Below are 22,375 nucleotides of genomic sequence, written 5' to 3' on the forward strand. Positions count from 1 at the left end.
TCGATGGGACGTTTACAAATTTACAAATTTAATATAATTAAAGAGAATGGTTAAGACCAAACATTGGTTATTTCAAACTCATAGAAGATCATGATAGATAGATACATAACTGAATAATACAAAATAAAAGATAAGCAACACTAACACTAACATTTTCTTTCGTAAAAAACACTGTTTAAGTTTAACAGAAAACATTTTAACATCAAGTAGGTTTACGCACATGTCCTGGACATCTGAAGGATTAAGTCCCAGATCCGAGGGAATCTAAATAAAATAGAAGTTGTCCTAGAGGGTAGTTGTCATAGAGGGTAGTTGTCCTAGGGGGTAGTTATCCGGGTGGTAGTTGTCCTAAGGGGGCAGTTGTCCTAGAGGGCAGTTGTCCTAGGGGGTAAATGTCCGGGTGGTAGTTGTCCTAAGGGGGTAGTTGTCCTAGAGGGTAGTTGTCCTAGGGGGTAAATGTCCGGGTGGTAGTCGTCCTAAGGGGGTTATTGTCCGGGTGGTGTTTGTCCGGGTGGTAATTGTCCAGGGGGTAGTTTTCCGGATACCCTTAAATCATAATAGTGCATCACTTTAATGATAAAGGCAGTTAACATACTTACCAACACATCATACTAGACTGATTATTAGGAATGAGTTTGTTTTAATCCTGTAATTATTATGTTGGATAATAGTATTATTATATTAATATTATTATGCCTACTAAGAATACATAAAATATTTTGGAACAGCTAATTTATTCAAATTAAAAATTCTTTATTTCAATATCACAATAACAAATTGCATATTGGGGAAACTTTCCTACATTTTACAACGCGGATAGAAGGGCATTTACATAGAGATAAAAATTCGCACATATATAAACACTTAATTAAAGATACGAATTGTAAGACACACAGTAACAAAACTTGTTTTAAAATAATTGATAAAGCAAACACGAACTACCAAATAAAAATTAAAGAAGCCCTCTAAATTAAATGGAAGAGTCCAGAACTCAACAAACAAGTTCAAAGCTATGCAATTAACTTAAGTATTTAATGCAAAGTAGTTCAGTACGTATTATAATACTACTTATTTATTTACTGTTATGCACAAACAAACCTATTTAAACCTCATGTGAAAATGCGTATAGCTAGCTCACTTCACTGATGATGTCGTATAAGAATACGACGAAACATGTCTGACATTAACAGTTTTTATGTTGCTATCAACTTCGTGTTAATTTTACTTTCTGATCGGAAGTTTGGCCACATCATTAATGACTTTGCCTCGACTAGTACAGTAACCAAACAGGACCTTTGAGAAACTTAACAAGAAGGTCGCAAAAGCAGACGCGGATATCAATTTCTTAAAAAATGCATAATAATTAATACATTGCTTTATTATTACCAAAATTTTTTTCAGGTAATTATTATATTTATGTTAAAGCTAATGGAAGGTATACTTCCGTATACATCCTGAGTCCAGATTTACCAACACATTGGAAAAGTGTATCTATTCAGTTTAATTATTACATATATTATATGAACAGCCATCCAACCGATCCAACACTAATAGTAACACACCATTTCAATGGCTCTTCCCATCGTTTGATTGACATTTCTGAGTCAACTAGATATGGATGGGCATTTGCAAGTGCAACATTTACTAATAGTTTAATGGCAAATTGTGTAAAGATTTCCGGAATTACTAGGTATGGATTTATAGCTGTTGATGATATTTTTGTTGCTGAAAGTTTTAAAGGTATGTTCATAACAGTAGATATACACATTTGTGGGAAAAATGTAAGACTTAAACCTGGAATTTGGTTGGGCAAAAAGAAGATAATTCACTATTTTAGTTTGGGTTTGGCAACTATCTGGTCGTGCGCCTCATCTCTTTCTGATCAGCGCATTTTATTTTATTTAAAAACATATTTGTACAGGATAAAAACATCTCAGATATTTAAGATATATATAAGAATTTAAAAGTGGCATAGATGCTATTCTATGATATACTAAAACATAAAAAACCCAAACTTACTTTTTTCCCGCTACTAATTCAGACGACGTGTTATTTGCACACCCTTTAGACAATTTTCAGGACAAAGACACACACACATTTAAATAACATACACATACTAATAAATAGTCGCTCCCAACCGGTTAGCATCTCTAGTGAGACAATCCCTTGCGGGGAAAGTGTGGGAGTTTATTTTAAAAACACAGTATGAACTTCGTTTACCCCGGAGGCACTATCGATCATTCAGCGAGTGTAGGCCATCGTTAATTGTGTCTTTCTTTTTATTAAAAAAAACAGATACAAATATTGTGACAGCACAGATTCAAAGTCCACAGATTATCACAGCCGTATATTCCACCGGTACCTCTACAACTAATCCTTCAACTACTGGTACTACTTCTACTAATCCTGCGACTACCGGTATTATTATTATTATTATTATTGATACTGACAATATTGACTAATGCGAACTATGCTACTACTAATGCCATGACTACTAGTGTTAGTCCTGCTTCTACCGTTACTATGACTACTAGTCCTGCTACTACCGGTACTATGACTACTAGTCCTGCTTCTACCGATACTACGACTACTAATCCTGCTACTACCGGTACTATGACTACTAACCCTGCTACTACCGATACTACGACTTCTAATCCTGCTACTACCGGTACTATGACTACTAATCCTGCTACTACCGGTACTATGACTACTAACCCTGCTACTACCAATGCCACGACTACTAGTGTTAGTCCTGCTACTACCGGTACTATGACTACTAACCCTGCTACTACCGATACTACGACTACTTATCCTGCTACTACCGATACTATGACTATACTAGTCCTGCTTCTACCAATACTACGACTACTAATCCTGCTACTACCGGTACTATGACTACTAGTCCTGCTACTACCGGTACTATGACTACTCTCCCTGCTACTACCGATACTACGACTACTGTCCCTGCTACTACCGATACTACGACTACTTATCCTGCTACTACCGATACTACGACTACTAATCCTGCTAATACTGATACTACGACTGCTAGTCCTGCTACTACCGATACTATACGACTGCTAATCCTGCTACTACCGATACTATACGACTGCTAATCCTGCTACTACCGATACTACGACTAATAATCCTGCTACTACGGATACTACGACTGCTAGTCCTGCTACTACCAATACTACGATTGCTAATCCTGCTACTACCGATACTACGACTGCTAATCCTGTTACTACCGATACTACGACTGCTAATGCTGCTACTACCGATACTACGACTACTAATCCTGCTACTACCGATACTACGACTGCTAATCCTGCTACTACCGATACTACGATTGCTAATCCTGCTACTACCGATACTACTACTAGTCCTGCCACTACCGATACTACGACTGCTAGTCCTGCTACTACCGATACTACGACTACTAATCCTGCTACTACCGATACTACGATTGCTAATCCTGCTACTACCGATACTACGACTGCTAGTCCTGCTACTACCGATACTACGACTACTAATCCTGCTACTACCGATACTACGACTTTTAGTCCTGCTAATACTGATACTACGATTACTTGTGTCTTTCTTCTTTTTATTAAAACAAACAGATAAAAATATTGTGAAAGCACAGATTCAAAGTCCACAAGTTACCACAGCCGTATATTCCACCGGTACCGCTACAACTAATCTATCCACTACTACAGTACTATCTACTACTTCTACTAATCCTGCGACTACCGGTATTACTACTAATATTATTGATACTGGCTAATGCAACTATGCTACTACCAATACTACGACTACTAGTTCTGCTACTTACCGATGCTGCGACTACTAGTCCTGCAACTACCGGTACTACGACTGCTAGTCCTGCTACTGCCGATACTACGACTACTAATCCTGCTACTACCGGTACTACGACTACTAACCCTGCTACTACCGATACTACGACTTCTGTACTAGTCCTGCTAATACCGATACTATAACTACTAGTCCTGCTAATACCGATACTACGACTACTAATCTTGCTACTACCGGTACTACGACTACTAATCCTGCTACTACCGATACTACGACTACTAATCCTGCTACTACCGATACTACGACTACTACTAGTCTATTTGTCACCAACCCCAACATTATCATTTTATTCTAAAGATATGTTTTATAAATCGATAACTTCTCTATCATCAGCTGTTGACAGTTTTACTGACACAACGGATACATCAACTCTGCAGACAAGCATTACCCCTGTTCTCTTGGTCGGTATAATTGTTCCCTCTGTGTGTTTAGCTGTTTTGATATTTTTAGCACTACGATATAGAAATAAACATCATACTGCAAATTTGACACAAGGTAATTTAATTTAATTTAATTTAACATAGCTACATTAATTATCTGTAAATTAATATGCCATAATACCATTTTGTTTAATGACTTTTTTTACAACGAAAGATAATATAGAGTTACTAATTCCACAACTTGAACCGGATATTAAGTTCAAGGGTCATGAGTTACAGGATAAGGAACATCTTGATTGGGATAATCGCGTCTTGATTGGTGGAGGTCGTTTTGGAAAGGTGTTTTCATGTACTTTAAAAAGTTTTTCCAAACAACACGCTGATGTTGAAGTCGCTGTAAAGACGCCACTAGGTACGTGTGTAATCTAATCAAATAGTATATATGAAATATAAAAGACAATAGTTCTTCACCTTAATTCACTAAAGTAATTATTATTTGTTACTACTGTTGTTTATGATCTTGTAAAACTTATTTAGAAACGTCGTCGGCTGGAGAGAAAGAAGACTTTAAAAATGAAATTGACTTAATGATCCAACTTGGAAATCACCAACATGTTCTTGGTATATTCAAATGTAGGACAACTCACGACCCACTGTTAATTATTACTGAGTACATGAAATATGGTAGCTTGCTTCACTTTTTACGAACCTCAGAGCAGGTATGTGTGCATCATATGCGAGATGTAGGCCTAGAGTATGACCAGGTTCTAGAATAGGCCTACTTGCTTCGGTTGATTTATGTTTACCAGACACTTCCACTACAACGTTCTTAAAAATACAAATGCCGGTAAAATTCACTAAGCTTGATTTACATTGGTGGTGTAATTGTCTCATAAATAGCAACAATGTAAATTATTTTACTTAATTAACTGTTTTATGGTTTAGAGTTCATTCATTATAATTCATAAAGCACGTACACAATAGCGGTAGTGGATATAGCATATTAGTTTCTTTTATTTATATATTATAAAATTTGCATAATTATTATGTTTTGAAAAAAATCTAACATCTCGTTTGTGTATTGCTTTGCTTTAAATGTGTTTCAACATTTTCAAACGATGAATTTTGTTTTTGCTTGTTGATACTAGATGAAGAAAGAAGATGAATTCACTGACCCATCCTTCGATATTGGACTTGTAGAACTATATAGTCTAGCCAGACAAATTACATCTGGAATGGTATGTCCAAGTCGCTAAGCTGCTGGTTAAATGTTTCCTTTTCACTAATTATTATAAATATCATTATTTTTATTGTTGTAAGCGTCACCCAAATGAGCTTTTTAAAACTGACTAATTCCACTTTGTATTTTTTCTTTATACGTTTAGCAATGCGCCGTTTCTTTCACAGCCCGTAATAACAGACTGTTAAGCGCCACCTGATCTTTACGTTTGCTTTATACAACATTGACTCATTCTAAAGTTAGCACCAACACACAGTAAAAACACTAATTGAAAATAACATTCTAAGAACCAATAGGTTACAGATACTTCTATAAACCTAATTATTTTAATAGTAAAAGTGTGGCGAATTTCATTTGTATTTATAGGACTATGTCGCTGCAAACAAAATAGTTCATGGTGATTTAGCTGCAAGAAACATTCTAGTTGGAGAAAACTTGATTGCAAAAGTTGCTGATTTTGGGCTCGGACAAGACGTATATGAGAGAGGTTACATCAAACTATCCGATGGTGAGGTACCTGTAAAATGGTATAGCTTGGAAACAATATTTGAAAAACGGATGTCATCAGAAAGTGACGTGTAAGTTTATTCATGGACTATTACAGCATCTGGTCTACATGTATATCTCTATACATTAACATTGTATATTACATACCACACAAACCCACACTTCTTTAAGCACATTGTACACCAATCCACCAATGATTTTGTGAGAATTGTAGCAGGGCATTTGTAAATATATTAGTGATTATAAATGAATAATTGTTTATTTTAAAATACAGGTGGTCTTTTGGTGTTGTTTTGTACGAAATATTTACTTATGGAAAAGTTCCATATCCGGATGTTCTCATAGAAATGCTTCCGAAGAAACTGCAACAAGGATACAGAATGGCACAGCCAGACAACTGCCCTCACCAAGTGTAAGTAACATAAATTACATTATATCAGCGTTAAATTAGCGGTTATTAGAAGAAGATCTCTAAAGCTCTGTCTACACTATCACACTAGATTGACAAAAAAGTGCGATGTGTCAAAATATGGTAGTGATACTGTATGACCAAACATGGTAATGATATGACATTGTCATGTCCTTACGGGCACATCACATTTTGTTGTCACATTAAGTTTTATAGTGTAGACAAGGCTGTACGGTGTTAGGATCACTGATGGCGAGCTATACTTCATTGGTCGACGAAGACATTTATTATTTACTTCTCCGTTTTATGTCGTGAAATTCTGTATGACTTTCCATTATTTAACAACATGGCACCGTCTACCATTCTGTGAAACGGAACAAGCTTCTGTTTGCAGCCTAAAAAGATTTTTTAAGAAGCATACGTAACTCAGCCTAAGGTTGATGTCATGCAACCTAATTTGTCACACCTTATTTATTTACACTCAGAAGTAGTCTTACAGTATCTATTCTTAAACATTCAATAACTAAATATCCTAAATTATAACTTCACAGGTATTCTATAATGAAGAGATGTTGGAAGAAATCTCCTGATAAACGACCAACCTTTGACAGTCTATTCAATCAATTAGATACTTTGTTAGAGAATGTGACGAAAAATGATTACTTACCAATGGAGTCTAATACAGAAATGGTATATCTTGTTTATGTATTATTTTGTAAATGTTGAAATAATAAATGGAATAAATACATAATTATATGTTGTCTTATACACAATGGTGATTAATACATTTACAAAAGCTAAATTTATTTTTGTGTATTTTTTCTAGGAATTTAAAATGTCAAGTTCAGCAGAAGACACCCCGGGCAAGTATGAGACGTGTATCTACACAAGCGAAAACTTATATGAGACACCACCCATACAACCTAACACTTGCACACCAGGCCAGGAATCACAAATGTCTAATTCATATGAAATACCTACATGTCAATCAACACGCACTAATGATTATTTAGAAATCCCTATTTAAATTAAGAGTATTCATAAATGTTAATAATATTCTCTCATATTTGAATTCATATATCGATGGCTTTTAGTGATCCTCCATTATTGATTAAATAGCTCTACTTAATGCATTTACACTACATACTGCATTCTTAATTGAATGAGTTAATAATTATTAATGTTTAATCTTAGTATTCCCTTTTATTGAACAGTTTCTAAAAGCTGTAATCACAATGGTATTAATTAATGGTATATAAAACTAGATAAAATTGAATAATGTGATAATAAATTTCTAAACGCTTTAAGCACTAATTATTGATGGTGGTAAACATTGAAAACATTTTTAACTATATTCGGATAATCAATGAAGACTGCAGGATGTTAATGGAACGATCCTAAACTTAATACTAACCTTAATCCTAAGCTTAATCCTAATCAGAATTATAACACCAGACATTTTATAAATTGAATATAAATGGTATTAATTAATTATGTGTCGTGGAATATAGGAAGTTGAAATGGGCATCATTAGAAGCAAAAATCAAGCAATAATAAACTACTGTTGCTAATATGAACGTCATGCTAGACATCTAAAATTTGTGGGTTCGAATCCAACCCGAGAAGTGTTCACAAAGTACCGATCATTCATTACAATATATCAGAGTTTGCCAAAACACCTGACCAATTTGAATAATACTGATATGGCAATTGGCAGAATTCACAGCTTAAACTATCAGACATAATAGTACAGTGGTAGTTATTTGATCGTAACTGCTTAATGGAGGTATTTCAATTTATTACTGTTGTGATCCGTACGTAAATGGATTATACTATTTAACTAAAACTTGGACAATTATACCATTTAGACATCCATGGTTATACATAAGGACACGGCAAACTATTCCGGATTGTAATGTTTTAACGTTCGAGATACGAATAGTATCAGGGCCCACTCTTAAAAAGTATAGCATGGAAGCAATCTTTGATAAACCACACCAATATAAACTATATTGTATTGTATTTGTGTAAGTATTCTAGATTACCTTTAAATTACAATATGAGTAAATATCAGAAATTAGTATACTCACAACACTATTCAATGAGGTCGTCTTTAATTTGTAAACGCAATTTTCAGAGATTGTAATAAATTTCAAATTCTGTCCATAAGATTTGAATAGTCGGCTTTTGTTTTGTTTTATTGAACTACTACAAGTTCATAAAACATACATTTAAGTAAATCACGTGATCTTTGTGCAAAATAATTTAATAATTTAAATAAATAATGTACAACGTCCACTTATAATTTATTATTTATACTATTTTTTTTCAGTAGTATTTTGTTAATAAAATAAATCACGTCAGACGATACTAAACAAGTATTTCTTGTCACGTGTCGTTGTTTTGAAAGCTTTGTTGACATTCCAATGTAGGTTCATCAAATTGATACATGTCTAAATAATCGCAGTATACATATATAAATATTGGTATCATCAGTAATTTTGCAATAACAAATTATGTCAACTATATCAAAAAGAAATGGAACACTTAAGGAAATTAGTGTTCATGACAACGACGGACATTCTAGGCCTAACTCAGCTCTCAACAAAAGGCATGGTAAGTGTAATAGGCAGGTAGGCTGTAGCATACTTAAGCGTAGTAGTGCAAACTATAAATTGAGTAGCACACACTTTCGGTCGTCCGGCCCAGCAATAGGCTTTATACAAGTTAAAATTCGTATTCCTTCAAAATATTTTGGTTCAACTCTTCACATTATTACTTGAAACACATTAATAGATCTAGGCCTAAATTTGTTAGTCTTAAGAGGTCGGAATAAAAAGTGTTTTCTAGCAGCTTTTTTTCCTTCACCGTATGGCCTAAAGTTCTAGATTATTATTTTGTAAAATAATATATTTTAGAATAATAATTTGGTAAGCGACGTACTGTTTGTATGTCCGTTACTAAAGTCTCTAACTCCTAAATACCTAATAACCCGGATATAAGCCTACATTTTCACTTTTATGTGAGTTTTATTAATTTATATTCTTGCTTCTCTTAGGTCATTTTTTTTATATTAGACCTATTTTTTTGTGCGTAAAGCATCCAGTGTGCGGGCGGACCAAGTTCATCACAACATTTTTAATTGTTTTCTTTTTATTTGTTGTAAAATATATTCAATAGTACGAGGATGGTCCATGTTCACTCATCTATATATAAATTATGGTTAATTCTGACATAGGCGAGCACAATGCAAAAACTTCGGTACAAATCTCCGCCTTAGATACCTACCTTATCTATCTCAGATGTACCGCAAAACGTAGATTTGATAACATTAATGTGCAGTTCGACGCTATTTTTCCATATTTCTATCTTAGCAAGATATTATAAAGAGTTTTTTAACAACATTTATGATTTCAACAGTAGATTTTCTACTCAATTTCAATTCTTGGCGGTCAAGTAATTTCCGGGTTTATGATAAGTTCACCTTGCAGCAACATGGTTTCAACTATTTTCTCTCTTTTATACACAAGGGAGCAGTTAAAATAATAGATTTGACCCTAAAGGTGACTGGAAACAGGCACTTTCCATCAATCAATACAGTGTCCCTTTGGAAGACGGAAGAAAAAAACAGATACTATAGAAGGACTTGAGCTTAAGTTGGCCATTAGTCATAGCCATTTTAGTTTTTTGTTTATTTTAGGAACGGACCGCGCGTGTGAAAGGTACAGTAGTTAAAAAATAAAAATTATACTGCAAATTAATAAAGATCAAATTAAATATACGCCATAAAGAATCGGAATATATTGTGGGGAATAGTATTATAAAATTACATAGGAAGATTTGATGATAAGACACTAATCGAGTGAAATCCCGATAGCTGAGTTTTATTAAGTAAGCTGGCAGGAATAACTGTAGGCTATCTGTGTCCTGTTAGGACCGAGATGTCTGCCCATGTTGCAAGCCGTAATGTCTTCTTTCTTGTGCCGAAACGGCCCACTCTGTCACGGCAGTTAGTTTCAAAAGATGTTTAAATTAAATAATGTATTAATACTTATTAGGATAATATTTATTTGAATAAACGCCTCTCCAATAAAACATCACTTTGAATAATAATCACCCCCCCCCCCCCACACCCCCAACCCAACTATCTAATAAACGTCCATCCCATCCACATTTATAATAACACAATTATACTATTTGTAGTAGAATTCATCGCACTATTATCTACAATTTACCAAGCATTTGTTATTCTTTTTTACCACTTTTCATATCTATTAGATAGAGGATTTCATTTGATTATAAATGTTGCCATATTATTAAAACTAAAAAATTTAACATATATCCCTCGAATAAGCCCCTCCCTCAAATGAACTCCGCCTCCCCACCTCCGCCCTATAAGGGCCCTATCAAATAATAAAGACTATACTTTAAAATGTTATTAATCATCTAAGACACTGTGAAACAGAATAGTTTAGTTTTACGAATGTCAAGCATTTTCAATAATGGTAACCGACAGAAAACGTAAAAGAAGAACATTATCATTCCGAGAACCATCGTTTACACTTCCTAGTTCCTAGTTTAGTATAATTTTATTACAGTTTAATAACACTATGTTTCAGCTGGATTTTCGATTGGTTAATATGCCTAGAGCATCGATGACTTCTAGACGTATAATATAAAAGAGATTTTATATTACAGAATCATTCGACCACAATATTGAAACATATTTGAATGTTGTTTACTCTTACTCTCGATGGAGACGAAATCTAATAATTATGTTTACTAAGAAGTACTATAAATCTTACAAAGGTGTAATATTTCATCATTAAATGCACAATACAGTTCATAAAATAATAAACATATGTAGAGTATTAATTAAGTGAGTTATATATAAATGTTGGATTGGAGTTGCATGATTTATTTGGAATAGGCCTACACGTTGTGTAATGCCTTTTTTGAAATAAACGTTTATATTTTTGTTCTGCTCTAACATGGAAAGTGTTTTGTTTAAAATATTTCTGTTCTTCGTTATCTACTTAAAAAACTGTTCTGATGGTAAGTACTATGTAGTGTTTTGATCAGTTATCTTAATAATGTGTCAATAATCATTATCTAAACATGCTCCATAAAAGGATTTACCTAAACTAGACTTCACACGTTTAACCAACGCTTCGTTCATGCTGATTAGTTTGTCCTCATCAGCAGGCCCGTAGCCAGGATTTTTATGACAGGGGTTCGAATAAATGTGGAGTCTTTGATAGACTAACCACGATAAATTGTATTTAAAAATTCAAAGATTTATCTGAAGAAAAGGTGGCAACTGAGAAATAAGAAATTTGAAAAAATCGTATTCAAGTTCCAGATTGGAATAAATTATAAAACATCAAAAGATAATTGAAATCTGAAATGTACCATAGGTATATCAAATTTTAGTAGTATAGGACTGAGTTAGAACAAATTGAAAATATATATCTTTAGTTGGCCGGAAATTAAGTAAAATCGTATTAAATTTGCATATGGAGTTAATGGGTTGAGCCGATGCGTGATTCATTGGTAGGGGTGTTTTCACCATCTTAGTCCCGATCATGGTCGGGACTGAGGAAAGACAATTTGAAGAATATCGACTTTGTGTTTGCCGAAAAGTGTCATGATAACCTCAGCAGTATATTCAAATAGTTTAAATAATAACAAATAATGTAGGCATGATACAACGACCGCCAATGCTTGTTGATGATTTGGCAGTACAGTTGAGAATTCACCACCGCCTCAGCTTCACCATGGTTGACAATAGAGGATAAGTTGCCGTTAAAACGTATCTTACGAATATTACGATGCATAGCTGCCTATTGTATTTATTTTCGACTTTTTTTTTTTAATGAATTTGTATAGGTCTACTGCATAGTTTAATCATTACATTTTAATCTATGGAGAGGGAATCGCACCTTCACCTCCTTTTAGACCAGCCAAATCGTCGTCACTTGATATGTGTTGAACTTATTTTGATTTAATAATTGTTTGTTATTTTATGCTTTTGTTTGGCCATTTCATTTTTTTTTGGCCAAGCGGAGCCAGCTAGCAAACAGCGGGGTTTGATCAGTTGAACTATGAAAAATAATGACGACGGTGACAAAGTAGTTGAAATTGGCAAAAAAAACCCCAAAATATGCCCACCTTTATTGTTATACAATATGTTATATCGATAATACTGTTTTTAAGGGTGTTTTGGATATAAACACCCCCGAAAACTGAATGATTTTCTTACTTTTTAAAGGTCAAACGCATTTCTCCGAGGAGTACTACCTATGCCCAGGCCATTCGCAGAATATCACAACAATTAATTATCCAAGCAATTACTCTAATGATATCCAGAACATATTCACGTTTCATACTTATCCTGGAAATTTGCGGTTGTTGCTCATATTCTACGATTTTGATGTCGAACCAAAACATGATTATGTATTAGTTAATGATGGGAATACTGCTATTAAATACCACGGCAGCAGCAAACCACCAGACACCTTGTCTATAAGTAACACATTGGAGCTTTCGCTTTTTACCGATTACAGTGGACAATTTAGAGGTTTTTTAGCTGGTGTTAAGGTGTACGGTGACTACGGTATGGCTAAACGAATATTGCTTTACAAATATTTAATAATTTAAGTATTTAATGTATAATCATTTACGATGAACATCACATAAGGTGTATTGCATACTCAGTGTATTGATAATGCCATAGTGTCACCAAATGAATAATTACGGTATTTTCAATTAAAAAATACTATTGTCAATCTTGCCTGCCAATTACATATTTCTTAGCATGGCTTTTTATAGTTTAATGAATATAATGTATAATGTTTGCCATCTTACTAGTACTGGTTCAATTAACTGTGTTTATACAGATATATGTTAGCCATTAGAAATAAAATTGGCATTTGGATTAATGCGTACACAATATTTCTTTGAAAGTGACATACCTCTTTTCAATTTAGCAGAAGGCTTCTGTGCTGATTTTGAATATGATTTTAATGGTTGGACTGCGGTAACACCAGGGTGGCAACGCTCAACTGATAGAATCTATGCTTCTCCAAACACTGGGCACACATCCTCTATTAGTAAGTAAGAAAATCAACAATCAATACTGATACTCACAACTTCACTTTGTTTAACACTTCTGCATGCAGTGATAAAAACACACAATCTATACTTGCAATATTACAAATTGCTTACAAAATACAACCAAAACACTACAAATTTATTTCGGCACTGCTGATTTAATTAATTATTCGAATAGCTACTGGATTTGTTTGTCTGTTTTTTCTGTATTTCCAAACATAACTCATTTTAACAAATCTAAATATATTAATAAGATATGCTGCTGGTATAATGTAGAGCACTACCAAAACCTCTTAGGCCTACTTGACTTAGGTAATTAAGAATCAGTTTGTTTTAATCACGTAATATGCTCAATATTGAATAAATACTACTAATATTTGATAATTCTGGAAACGTAAACTAATTTATTCAAAATCAAATCAATCTTCTTTTCCATCAACAAACTTCGCTTAATATACATTGCTTTATTATAACCAATATTTTTCAGAGAACTATTATATTCGTGTTGAATCCTATAATAAATATGGACAATATGGAATCATCCAGAGTCCAGATATCCCAACTAATTGGAAAAGCGTATCTATTCAGTTTTATTATCACATATTCGCCGATTACGATCAAACGATACGAGTAACACACTCTATTAATGGCTCTTCCCAGCATCAGATTGAAATTATTGAAAGGTATGTTGATGGATGGCAAATTGCAAGTGCAACATTTACTAATAGTTTTATACTGCCAAATTATGTACTGATTCACGGAATTGCTATCGGAAAACCCTCAAGGAAAGGACTTATAGTTGTTGATGATATTGTTGTTAGTGAAAGTTCTGAAGGTATGATTTAAAAAAAATTATTATAGCATAGGAAAGTTTCCACAGAATAGACTGAGGTTCTTATAGTTGAGAACTTATGGATTAGGCCTATATGTGGTATCTTTTTCAATTGTTAAAATGTTATTTATGCACACCTCTATGTTTTTATTGTCATTGTTCATGTTTCTGTGATATTATACTTGTTATATGCCGAAATAAATCAAATGAAACACTAATACTGCCGATATAATCCTGCTACTCCCAATATTACTAACACTAATGTTGTTACTGCCAATAGTAATAATCATACTACTGCCAATATTAGTAATACTAATCCTGCTACTACCAATAATAATATTAATACTAATCCTGTTACTACCAATATTACTAATACTAATCCTGCTACTACCAATATTACTAATACTAATCCTGCTACTACCAATATTACTAATACTAATCCTGCTACTACCAATAATACTAATCCTGCTACTACCAATAATACTAATACTAATCCTGCTACTAACAATAATACTAATCCTGGTACTACCAATAATACTAATACTAATCCTGCTACTACCAATATTACTAATACTAATCCTGCTACTACCAATAATACTAATACTAATCCTGCTACTACCAATAATACTAATACTAATCCTGCTACTACCAATATTACTAATACTAATCCTGCTACTACCAATAATACTAATACTAATCCTGCTACTACCAATAATACTAATACTAATCCTGCTACTACCAATAATACTAATACTAATCCTGCTACTACCAATAATACTAATCCTGCTACTACCAATAATACTAATACTACTCCTGCTACTACCAATAATACTAATCCTGCTACTACCAATAATACTAATACTAATCCTGCTACTACCAATAATACTAATACTAATCCTGCCACTACCAATAATACTAATACTAATCCTGCTACTACCAATTCTACTAATACTAATCCTGCTACCATCGATACTGCGTTCACTAATCCTGGTACTACCGATACTACTAATTCTGCTACTATCGTTGCTAATACCGATAATACTACTAATACTAATCTTGCAACTACCAATTAGTATGAATATTAGGTATACAGAGCCATCTGCATCACCACCAAACGTGGCAGGCTATGGGTTTTGACAAGATCGCCTAAAATTTATAAATTTAAACTTACGATACATAGTATTGTATATTCTGGAATAGCCGCTCCATAATCTCTTTGCTTTTCTTCCTTATATCTATATACACTTTTTATAATGTTAAATTATTATTTTTATACTAACACATATCATTGTCTTTTTTATTTAATATATATATATAAGATCATTACATCCAACTATTTACCAAATAATAATAATATAATCAAACATCGTATACTCTATCTCTAACAAAACATTTCAATCTTCTATCAACTTCTGTCTGATAGATTTTAGTATCACTGACGGACCGGATCCACATCTGCAGACGAGCAGTGATCCATATCCGCAGACAAGCAGTAACCCTTTTCTCTTGGCTGGTATCATTATTCTCTCTGTGTTTTTAGCTATTTGTATATTAGCACTACGATGTAAAAAGAAACACCATATTGCAAAGATGACATCAGGTAATGTTAAATTGTAAACAAATCTGTCAACAAAACAATTGACAAATGGTAATAAGGTTTATCTAATTAATAACTAATTAAAGCTTACACTTTCTAAATGTACCTTATCTGCCTGCCTACCTTAATCTACCTTGAATTAGAGACATATGACGTGGTTCGTCCCTTTTTAACCCTTTTTCTTTCTTACTTTTATTTACTCAAAAATAAGTTATACACATTGTAAACGTAAAGAAAACACATAAATAAATTCATTTGGTTGATCGGTCACATAGCGTCCAATAATATACAAAAAATGAATGTTTATGAGTGTAATGTTACAACTAATGGCATGAGGTGAATGATGAAAGGTTATATATCAACGTAAAGCCGAGTTGATATTTAACCTTTCATCATTCACCAAATGCCATTATTTGTACTGTACCATTCCACGAATATAAAACATTCATTATCTGTTTTATATAACATCTAAATAGATTCCTGTCAATTGAATAAAATAAAAGGTAGCCCTAGCTTGACCTAGCCATGGGCCTATGTTTAATTCACATTGATTAAAACAGTAACATTTGGTTTGGCCTACCTTTCATTTAATCTGATTCAAATGACAGGAATCTATATTATATAAACACATAATGAGTGTTTTATATTCGTGTAATGGTACACTTAAACATTCATTATTTGTAAAATGTATCATTGGAAGGCCTAAAAAATAGTTAGAAGTCAAGCCCTAACAAACAAATAAGTAGTTCAATAAATAAGAGCAACCTTTCTAAACCTAATATACAAAACACATTGTTTAAATACTTTCTCTCAAATATTTAATTCTCTTTTAGAAACACAAAAAATATTATAAACAAATAATATTCTTTTACTTCTTTTTAGTTTATTTTAAAATTGGTTTATAGGTTTTGACTCAATAACATGTGACGGCAAGATGCTTGTGCTATTAAAATCAATCTTGTCGACTCCTATGTGTATCTTATATGTGTACCTGTATAAGTGCAGACCTGATTTTTCTAAATTCCAAAACAAGTTTTCCTATTTATGAAAATCGGAGAATAAATAATTAGATGATACAGTTTTTGCCAATTGTCCTTTGCCTATACAAAGTAAATTGATACAGTTATGTAAATATAAATTTAAACAAAATTAGGTTCTTAATCTAAATACTTTCCAATGTTCGTTTTTATTTTGCTTATCTTTAGTGGTACTCCATGGGCCTACAAATAAAAGATTACAAAAATAATTAAAATAGTATATTTTTATAAATAAAATGTTTTGATATTACAAATGTAATGGAGTTGATTAACATTATAAATGTACGATTAGTATTGAATTGGTAACGGATGGCAATATAGTCGAAACATAAAAAGGACTGTTTTGAATTGTTATAATATCGAAATATTTAAAGATGTATTGTCCCCTAAAAACATGACAAATGAAGATTAATAAAACCAGACTTGAATAGGCCATTTTAGTTTTAACACTTCTTGAACCTAATTATCACTTATAAAATGACAAAATAAACGGTTAAATTTAACCAAAAAAATCATTGGCTGGCAGTGAATTTGACTATTTTTTGCTTGAATATTACAGTTTTTCAGGTAAATATTATTTTTAGATCCGATTTAAAATGGCATATTCATTTCATGCACACATCTGTTGAAGCTTCTGTCGAAATCTTTTAAGTAGGCCTAAAAATGCTGCCATATTATTGTAACAGTACATTGATTTTAGGATTAAAGCCATAAAAGCTGGTCCGTCTAAATGTCTAAATTAATCATACCAAAAAATGGAGAAGAATCAAGAACTTGAAGCTATATGCATATCAGTAATAAAAAACAGGCAAATTTCAAGCAATGCTAAATCTTTATAACTCTTTAATTTTACTAGGTTATAAAAATGTTGTTGCTAAAAATTGTAATATTTCTAGACTTTGTGCACAAAAAAAAGGAATTGTAATACTACTGTCAAATTTCTTTTTGCAGCTACAAATATAGAGATAGTAATTGCACCGGATATTAAGTTCAAGGGTCATGAGTTAAAGGATAATGACCATCTTGATTGGGATAATCGCGTCTTGATTGGTGGAGGTCGTTTTGGAAAAGTGTTTTCATGTACTTTAAAATGCGTTGCAGAAAACGCGATCGATGTCGCTGTAAAGACGCCACTAGGTACGTGTGTAATCAAATGGTATATATGAAATATAAAAGACAATAGTTCTTCACCTTAATTCACTAAAGTAATTATTATTTGTTACTACTGTTGTTTATGATCTTGTAAAACTTATTTAGAAACGTCGTCGGCTGGAGAGAAGGAAGACTTTAAAAATGAAATTGACTTGATGATCCAACTTGCAAATCACCAACATGTTCTTGGTATATTAAAATGTAGGACAACTCACGACCCACTGTTAATTATTACTGAGTACATGAAATATGGTAGCTTGCTTCACTTTTTACGAACCTCAGAGCAGGTATGTGTGCATCATATGCGAGATGTAGGCCTAGAGTATGACCAGGTTCTAGAATAGGCCTACTTGCTTCGGTTGATTTATGTTTACCAGACACTTCCACCATTACTTTCTTAAAAACACAAACGCCGGTAAAATTCACTCAGCTTGATGTACATTGGTGGTGTCTCATAAATAGCAATAATAAAAAATTATTTTAATTAATTAGTCTCGAATTGTTGTATGCAATAGTTCATTCATTATTATTCAACGCATAAAACACGTACTCAATTAGGGTAGTGGATATAGTATTAGTTTCTTTTATTTATACATATTATTAACTCGAACATATCTTTAGTTTATTGATGTGATTTAAATGTGTTTTAACATTTTCAAATGAAGAATATTGTGTTGTTTTTGCTTTTCGATACTAGATGAAGAAAGAAGTTGAATTCATTGACCCAACCTTCGATATCGGACTTGTAGAACTATATAGTTTAGCCAGACAAATTACATCTGGAATGGTGAGTATGTTAAGCTGCAATCAATCAATCAATTTTTTTTAATTAATAATTAATATTATTATTATTATAAATATCAATAATTTTATTGTGTTTTTAACATAATTTATTATACATCATTTACATTTCCATTATTCATTGTCGAATTAGAACGACCGTTCATACAGTTTGTTTTAAGGGTCGCCGACAGGTTAAAAATGGGCATATTCCTTTTCAAAACTGTCACACTAAGTATAGCAATGCGCCGTTTCTTTCACAGTATCCCGTTAGAACGAATGCCGTACTGTTTAAGCGCCACATAAAACCTTGACGTTATTTTTAATCTGCATTGATTCGCTCTAGATATAGCACAAGAACACAGTATAAACACAAATTGAAAATAAGATTTTAAGAATCAATTCGTTATATAGGCTACTTACATATAACCTAATTGTTTTGATAATAAAGTTTTATTTCAATTCTGTTTGGTATCTATTTGTAGTACTATGTCGCTACAAACAAAATAGTTCACGGTGATTTAGCTGCAAGAAACATTTTAATTGGAGAAAACTTGATTGCAAAAGTTGCTGATTTTGGGCTCGGACAAGACGTATATGAGAGAGGTTACATCAAACTATCCGATGGTGAGGTACCCGTAAAATGGTATAGCTTGGAAACAATATTTGAAAAACGGATGTCATCAGAAAGTGACGTGTAAGTTTTTCTTTTAATATTATTATCTTATTTATTATTACTATACATACATAGTATTGTGCATCACATACCACACAGAATCATCTTAAATCAATCTCTTCAAGAGCAGTAGTGAGAATTGTAGCAGGGCATTTGTTAATAGTTCGTGATTATAAATGAATAATTGTTTATTGTAAAACTCAGGTGGTCTTTTGGTGTTGTTTTGTACGAAATATTTACCTATGGAAAAGTTCCATATCCGGATGTTCTCATAGAAATGCTTCCGAAGAAACTGCAACAAGGATACAGAATGGCACAGCCAGACAACTGTCCCCACCAAGTGTAAGCAACGTAATTACATTAAATATGTTTCTATCACTGCGTTTAGTATAGGAAAAAACTAATTTAAAGTATGTACTTGATTAAAAGGGGACTTATTTATAAGCATTAGTAGCCTATGTACTCATAATTTGTTTAATTTGTTTTAAATAAAGTAATATAAGAGTTTAATTTTATGATTTAACGTATTCAAAATATTATTATTATTTTGATCCGTCTATATATTCTTAATCCATCAGATATTATCTATTGAACTGTTATGGTTTTGTTTATTACAGTACAGTACATACAGTGCTTTATGTTATGTTATGTTATTTATTTATTATTCAAAACATTCTTTTTTTTGTTTTTGACGTTATCAAATTTTTATTTTCTTTTAAGTTCTGTTATTTATTTGTTAATTTCGTAGCTTAAGTTAGTTAAGATAAAAGGTACCAAGCTTGATTAGCTTCGGCTTTATCTTGGCTACCTTTTGTATTGAAATTTTTGTTTGATACAATAAAGAAGAAGGAAATAGACTTAATACTGTATGTGAGCTTTGAAAGGTTTAGCTCATTCAATGTTTTTAAATAAATTATTTATTTACATTAAGAATTAAACGGTCTTATTTATTCTTAAAATCTTCAAAAACGAAATATATTATAACTTTACAGATATTCTATAATGAAGAGATGTTGGAAGAAATCTCCTGATAAACGACCGACCTTTGACATTCTGTTCAATGAATTAGATACTTTGTTAGAGAATGCGACGAAAAATTATTACTTACCAATGGAGTCTAACGCAGAAATGGTATATCTGTTTCTACTTTTTTTGCAATAGGCCTAATGATAATAAAATATTAGTATATGTTGTCTTATGTACGGTAACGAATAATATAGGCCTACACCTTTGCAAATGCTAAATTGATTTTGTGCTCTTTTCTATTAGGAAGGTAAAATGACAAGTTCAGCAAAAGACACCGCAGGCAAGTATGAGCCGTGTATCTACACAAAGAAAACCGTATATGAGGCACCCATACAACCTAACGACGTTTTGACTCATACACCTAGTACCACGATGTCCTCCGCACCAGACCACCTGGAATCACAGATGCCTAATCAATATGAAATACCTACATGTCAACAAACTAATGAGGAGGATTAAGAAAATCCGATTAGAATTAAGCGTTTATAAGTCTCAAATTAGGAAAAAATGCTTTAAAAGTATATTCTATCATTAAAGCAATATGTGCATATATGTACATAATGTATACATAGATTTAACGTTCCTCCATAATTTTGAGATTGAGTTTCCATACTTGGTGCATATACACTAGATACTTCATTCTTAATTGAATATAGAGTGATTATACCTAAGATCTATGTTGGCAAAATGAATAAACAAAATAATTAATCATTCAATGTGATTTCTGGTAGCAAAGTGTGGATAACATTCTAATTATATGACTCGCTGCCTCATACAATATTATAACAATTATACAATTATGCAGAATTTAAATAAATATATTTATATCAGTTCCATGCTAGAGTGCATACTTTCTTTTAAAAAATAATTGTGTAAATTGTGATGTCTATATACTTTATATTGAAACTGTTAGTCGGGGTTTCTTCAACTTTTACTTGGTTAAACTCCCAAATAAAATGTCTTAGAATATATTTGTTTAAATTTATGGTATGTTTTTCTATATAATAATATTAGATTGTAATCAATTATACTTCTGTCCAATGATTTGAATTATCAGTTTTTAACTAATTGTATTACTTTAATATTTGTAGAACTAGTTGTAAGCACGTTCATAAAACATTTAATTAAATCTCTATTTGCATAGTAAGTTATCACGTGATCTTTGCCAGGTCATACCTTGTGCAGGATCATTTTAATAATTTAAAAAATCATTAATCTACAACTTCCACGTATAATGTATTGCACTTAATATTTAATGTTACTTATTTTTCATTTAATTTTTCAGTAGTATTTTGTTAATAAAATAAATCACGTCCGACGGCCGGCAATGCTGTTAAAAACAAGTATTACTCATCACGTGTCGTTTTGAAAGCTATCACGTGAAGTTTGTTAGACCGAACCTTGTACAGAATCATTTAATAATTTAAATAAATCATTAATCTACAACGTCCACGTATAAGTTATTACACTAAATATTTAATAAAAATATTACTATTTTAAATTTTCAGTAGTATTTTGTTGATAAAATAAATCACCTCTGAAGGCAAAAAAAAAAAACTTGTCACGTGTCATTGTTTTGAAAGCTTTGTCGACATCGTACATTATATAGGTTGATCTAAATAATCGCAGTATTACTATACATATACATTTGTATTACAGTTTTAGTAATTCTGCAATAACAAATTAATTTTAACCAGATCGAAAAGAAATTAAAAACTTCAGGAAATTAGTGTTCATGATGACGGCGGAC

General features: G+C 32.3%; 3 protein-coding genes across 3 annotated transcripts; all 3 read left to right on the top strand.

The window, feature by feature from the left end:
• The first annotated feature begins 1,655 nt into the window (after positions 1–1,655).
• On the top strand, positions 1,656–3,787 carry LOC144835586 (uncharacterized). The gene is made up of 3 exons (XM_078690667.1): positions 1,656–1,740; positions 2,296–2,418; positions 3,624–3,787. Exons 1-3 carry the CDS (start codon positions 1,656–1,658, stop codon positions 3,785–3,787), a joined length of 372 nt encoding a protein of 123 aa, XP_078546793.1.
• A 7-nt stretch (positions 3,788–3,794) lies between these two features.
• On the top strand, positions 3,795–7,439 carry LOC144835587 (fibroblast growth factor receptor-like). Its single transcript, XM_078690668.1, has 9 exons — positions 3,795–3,927; positions 4,210–4,371; positions 4,471–4,668; positions 4,794–4,975; positions 5,405–5,494; positions 5,863–6,074; positions 6,278–6,415; positions 6,964–7,102; positions 7,239–7,439. Exons 1-9 carry the CDS (start codon positions 3,795–3,797, stop codon positions 7,437–7,439), a joined length of 1,455 nt encoding a protein of 484 aa, XP_078546794.1.
• Positions 7,440–14,171: 6,732 nt separating this feature from the next.
• On the top strand, positions 14,172–21,453 carry LOC144835588 (fibroblast growth factor receptor-like). Its single transcript, XM_078690669.1, has 9 exons — positions 14,172–14,208; positions 15,781–15,957; positions 17,943–18,128; positions 18,249–18,430; positions 18,841–18,930; positions 19,409–19,620; positions 19,804–19,941; positions 20,592–20,730; positions 20,869–21,453. Exons 1-9 carry the CDS (start codon positions 14,172–14,174, stop codon positions 21,082–21,084), a joined length of 1,377 nt encoding a protein of 458 aa, XP_078546795.1. The 3' UTR covers positions 21,085–21,453.
• Positions 21,454–22,375: the final 922 nt, after the last annotated feature.

This window comes from Antedon bifida, chromosome 2 (assembly GCF_963402885.1).
Source record: "Antedon bifida chromosome 2, ecAntBifi1.1, whole genome shotgun sequence".
In the NCBI taxonomy this organism is placed as follows: Eukaryota; Metazoa; Echinodermata; class Crinoidea; order Comatulida; family Antedonidae; genus Antedon; species Antedon bifida.

Excerpts from the sequence above, each read along its gene's own strand:
- LOC144835586 (XM_078690667.1), top strand. The coding sequence starts at position 1,656 with ATGGCAAATTGTGTAAAGATTTCCGGAATTACTAGGTATGGATTTATA. Across the intron at positions 1,741-2,295 it reads TGTTGCTGAAAGTTTTAAAG|ATACAAATATTGTGACAGCA; the intron begins GTATGTTCATAA and ends TAAAAAAAACAG. Across the intron at positions 2,419-3,623 it reads TACTAATCCTGCGACTACCG|ATAAAAATATTGTGAAAGCA; the intron begins GTATTATTATTA and ends TAAAACAAACAG.
- LOC144835587 (XM_078690668.1), top strand. The coding sequence starts at position 3,795 with ATGCTACTACCAATACTACGACTACTAGTTCTGCTACTTACCGATGCT. Across the intron at positions 4,669-4,793 it reads CGCTGTAAAGACGCCACTAG|AAACGTCGTCGGCTGGAGAG; the intron begins GTACGTGTGTAA and ends AAACTTATTTAG. Across the intron at positions 6,416-6,963 it reads GACAACTGCCCTCACCAAGT|GTATTCTATAATGAAGAGAT; the intron begins GTAAGTAACATA and ends ATAACTTCACAG.
- LOC144835588 (XM_078690669.1), top strand. The coding sequence starts at position 14,172 with ATGGCTCTTCCCAGCATCAGATTGAAATTATTGAAAG. Across the intron at positions 18,431-18,840 it reads TTTTACGAACCTCAGAGCAG|ATGAAGAAAGAAGTTGAATT; the intron begins GTATGTGTGCAT and ends TTTCGATACTAG. Across the intron at positions 20,731-20,868 it reads TGGAGTCTAACGCAGAAATG|GAAGGTAAAATGACAAGTTC; the intron begins GTATATCTGTTT and ends CTTTTCTATTAG.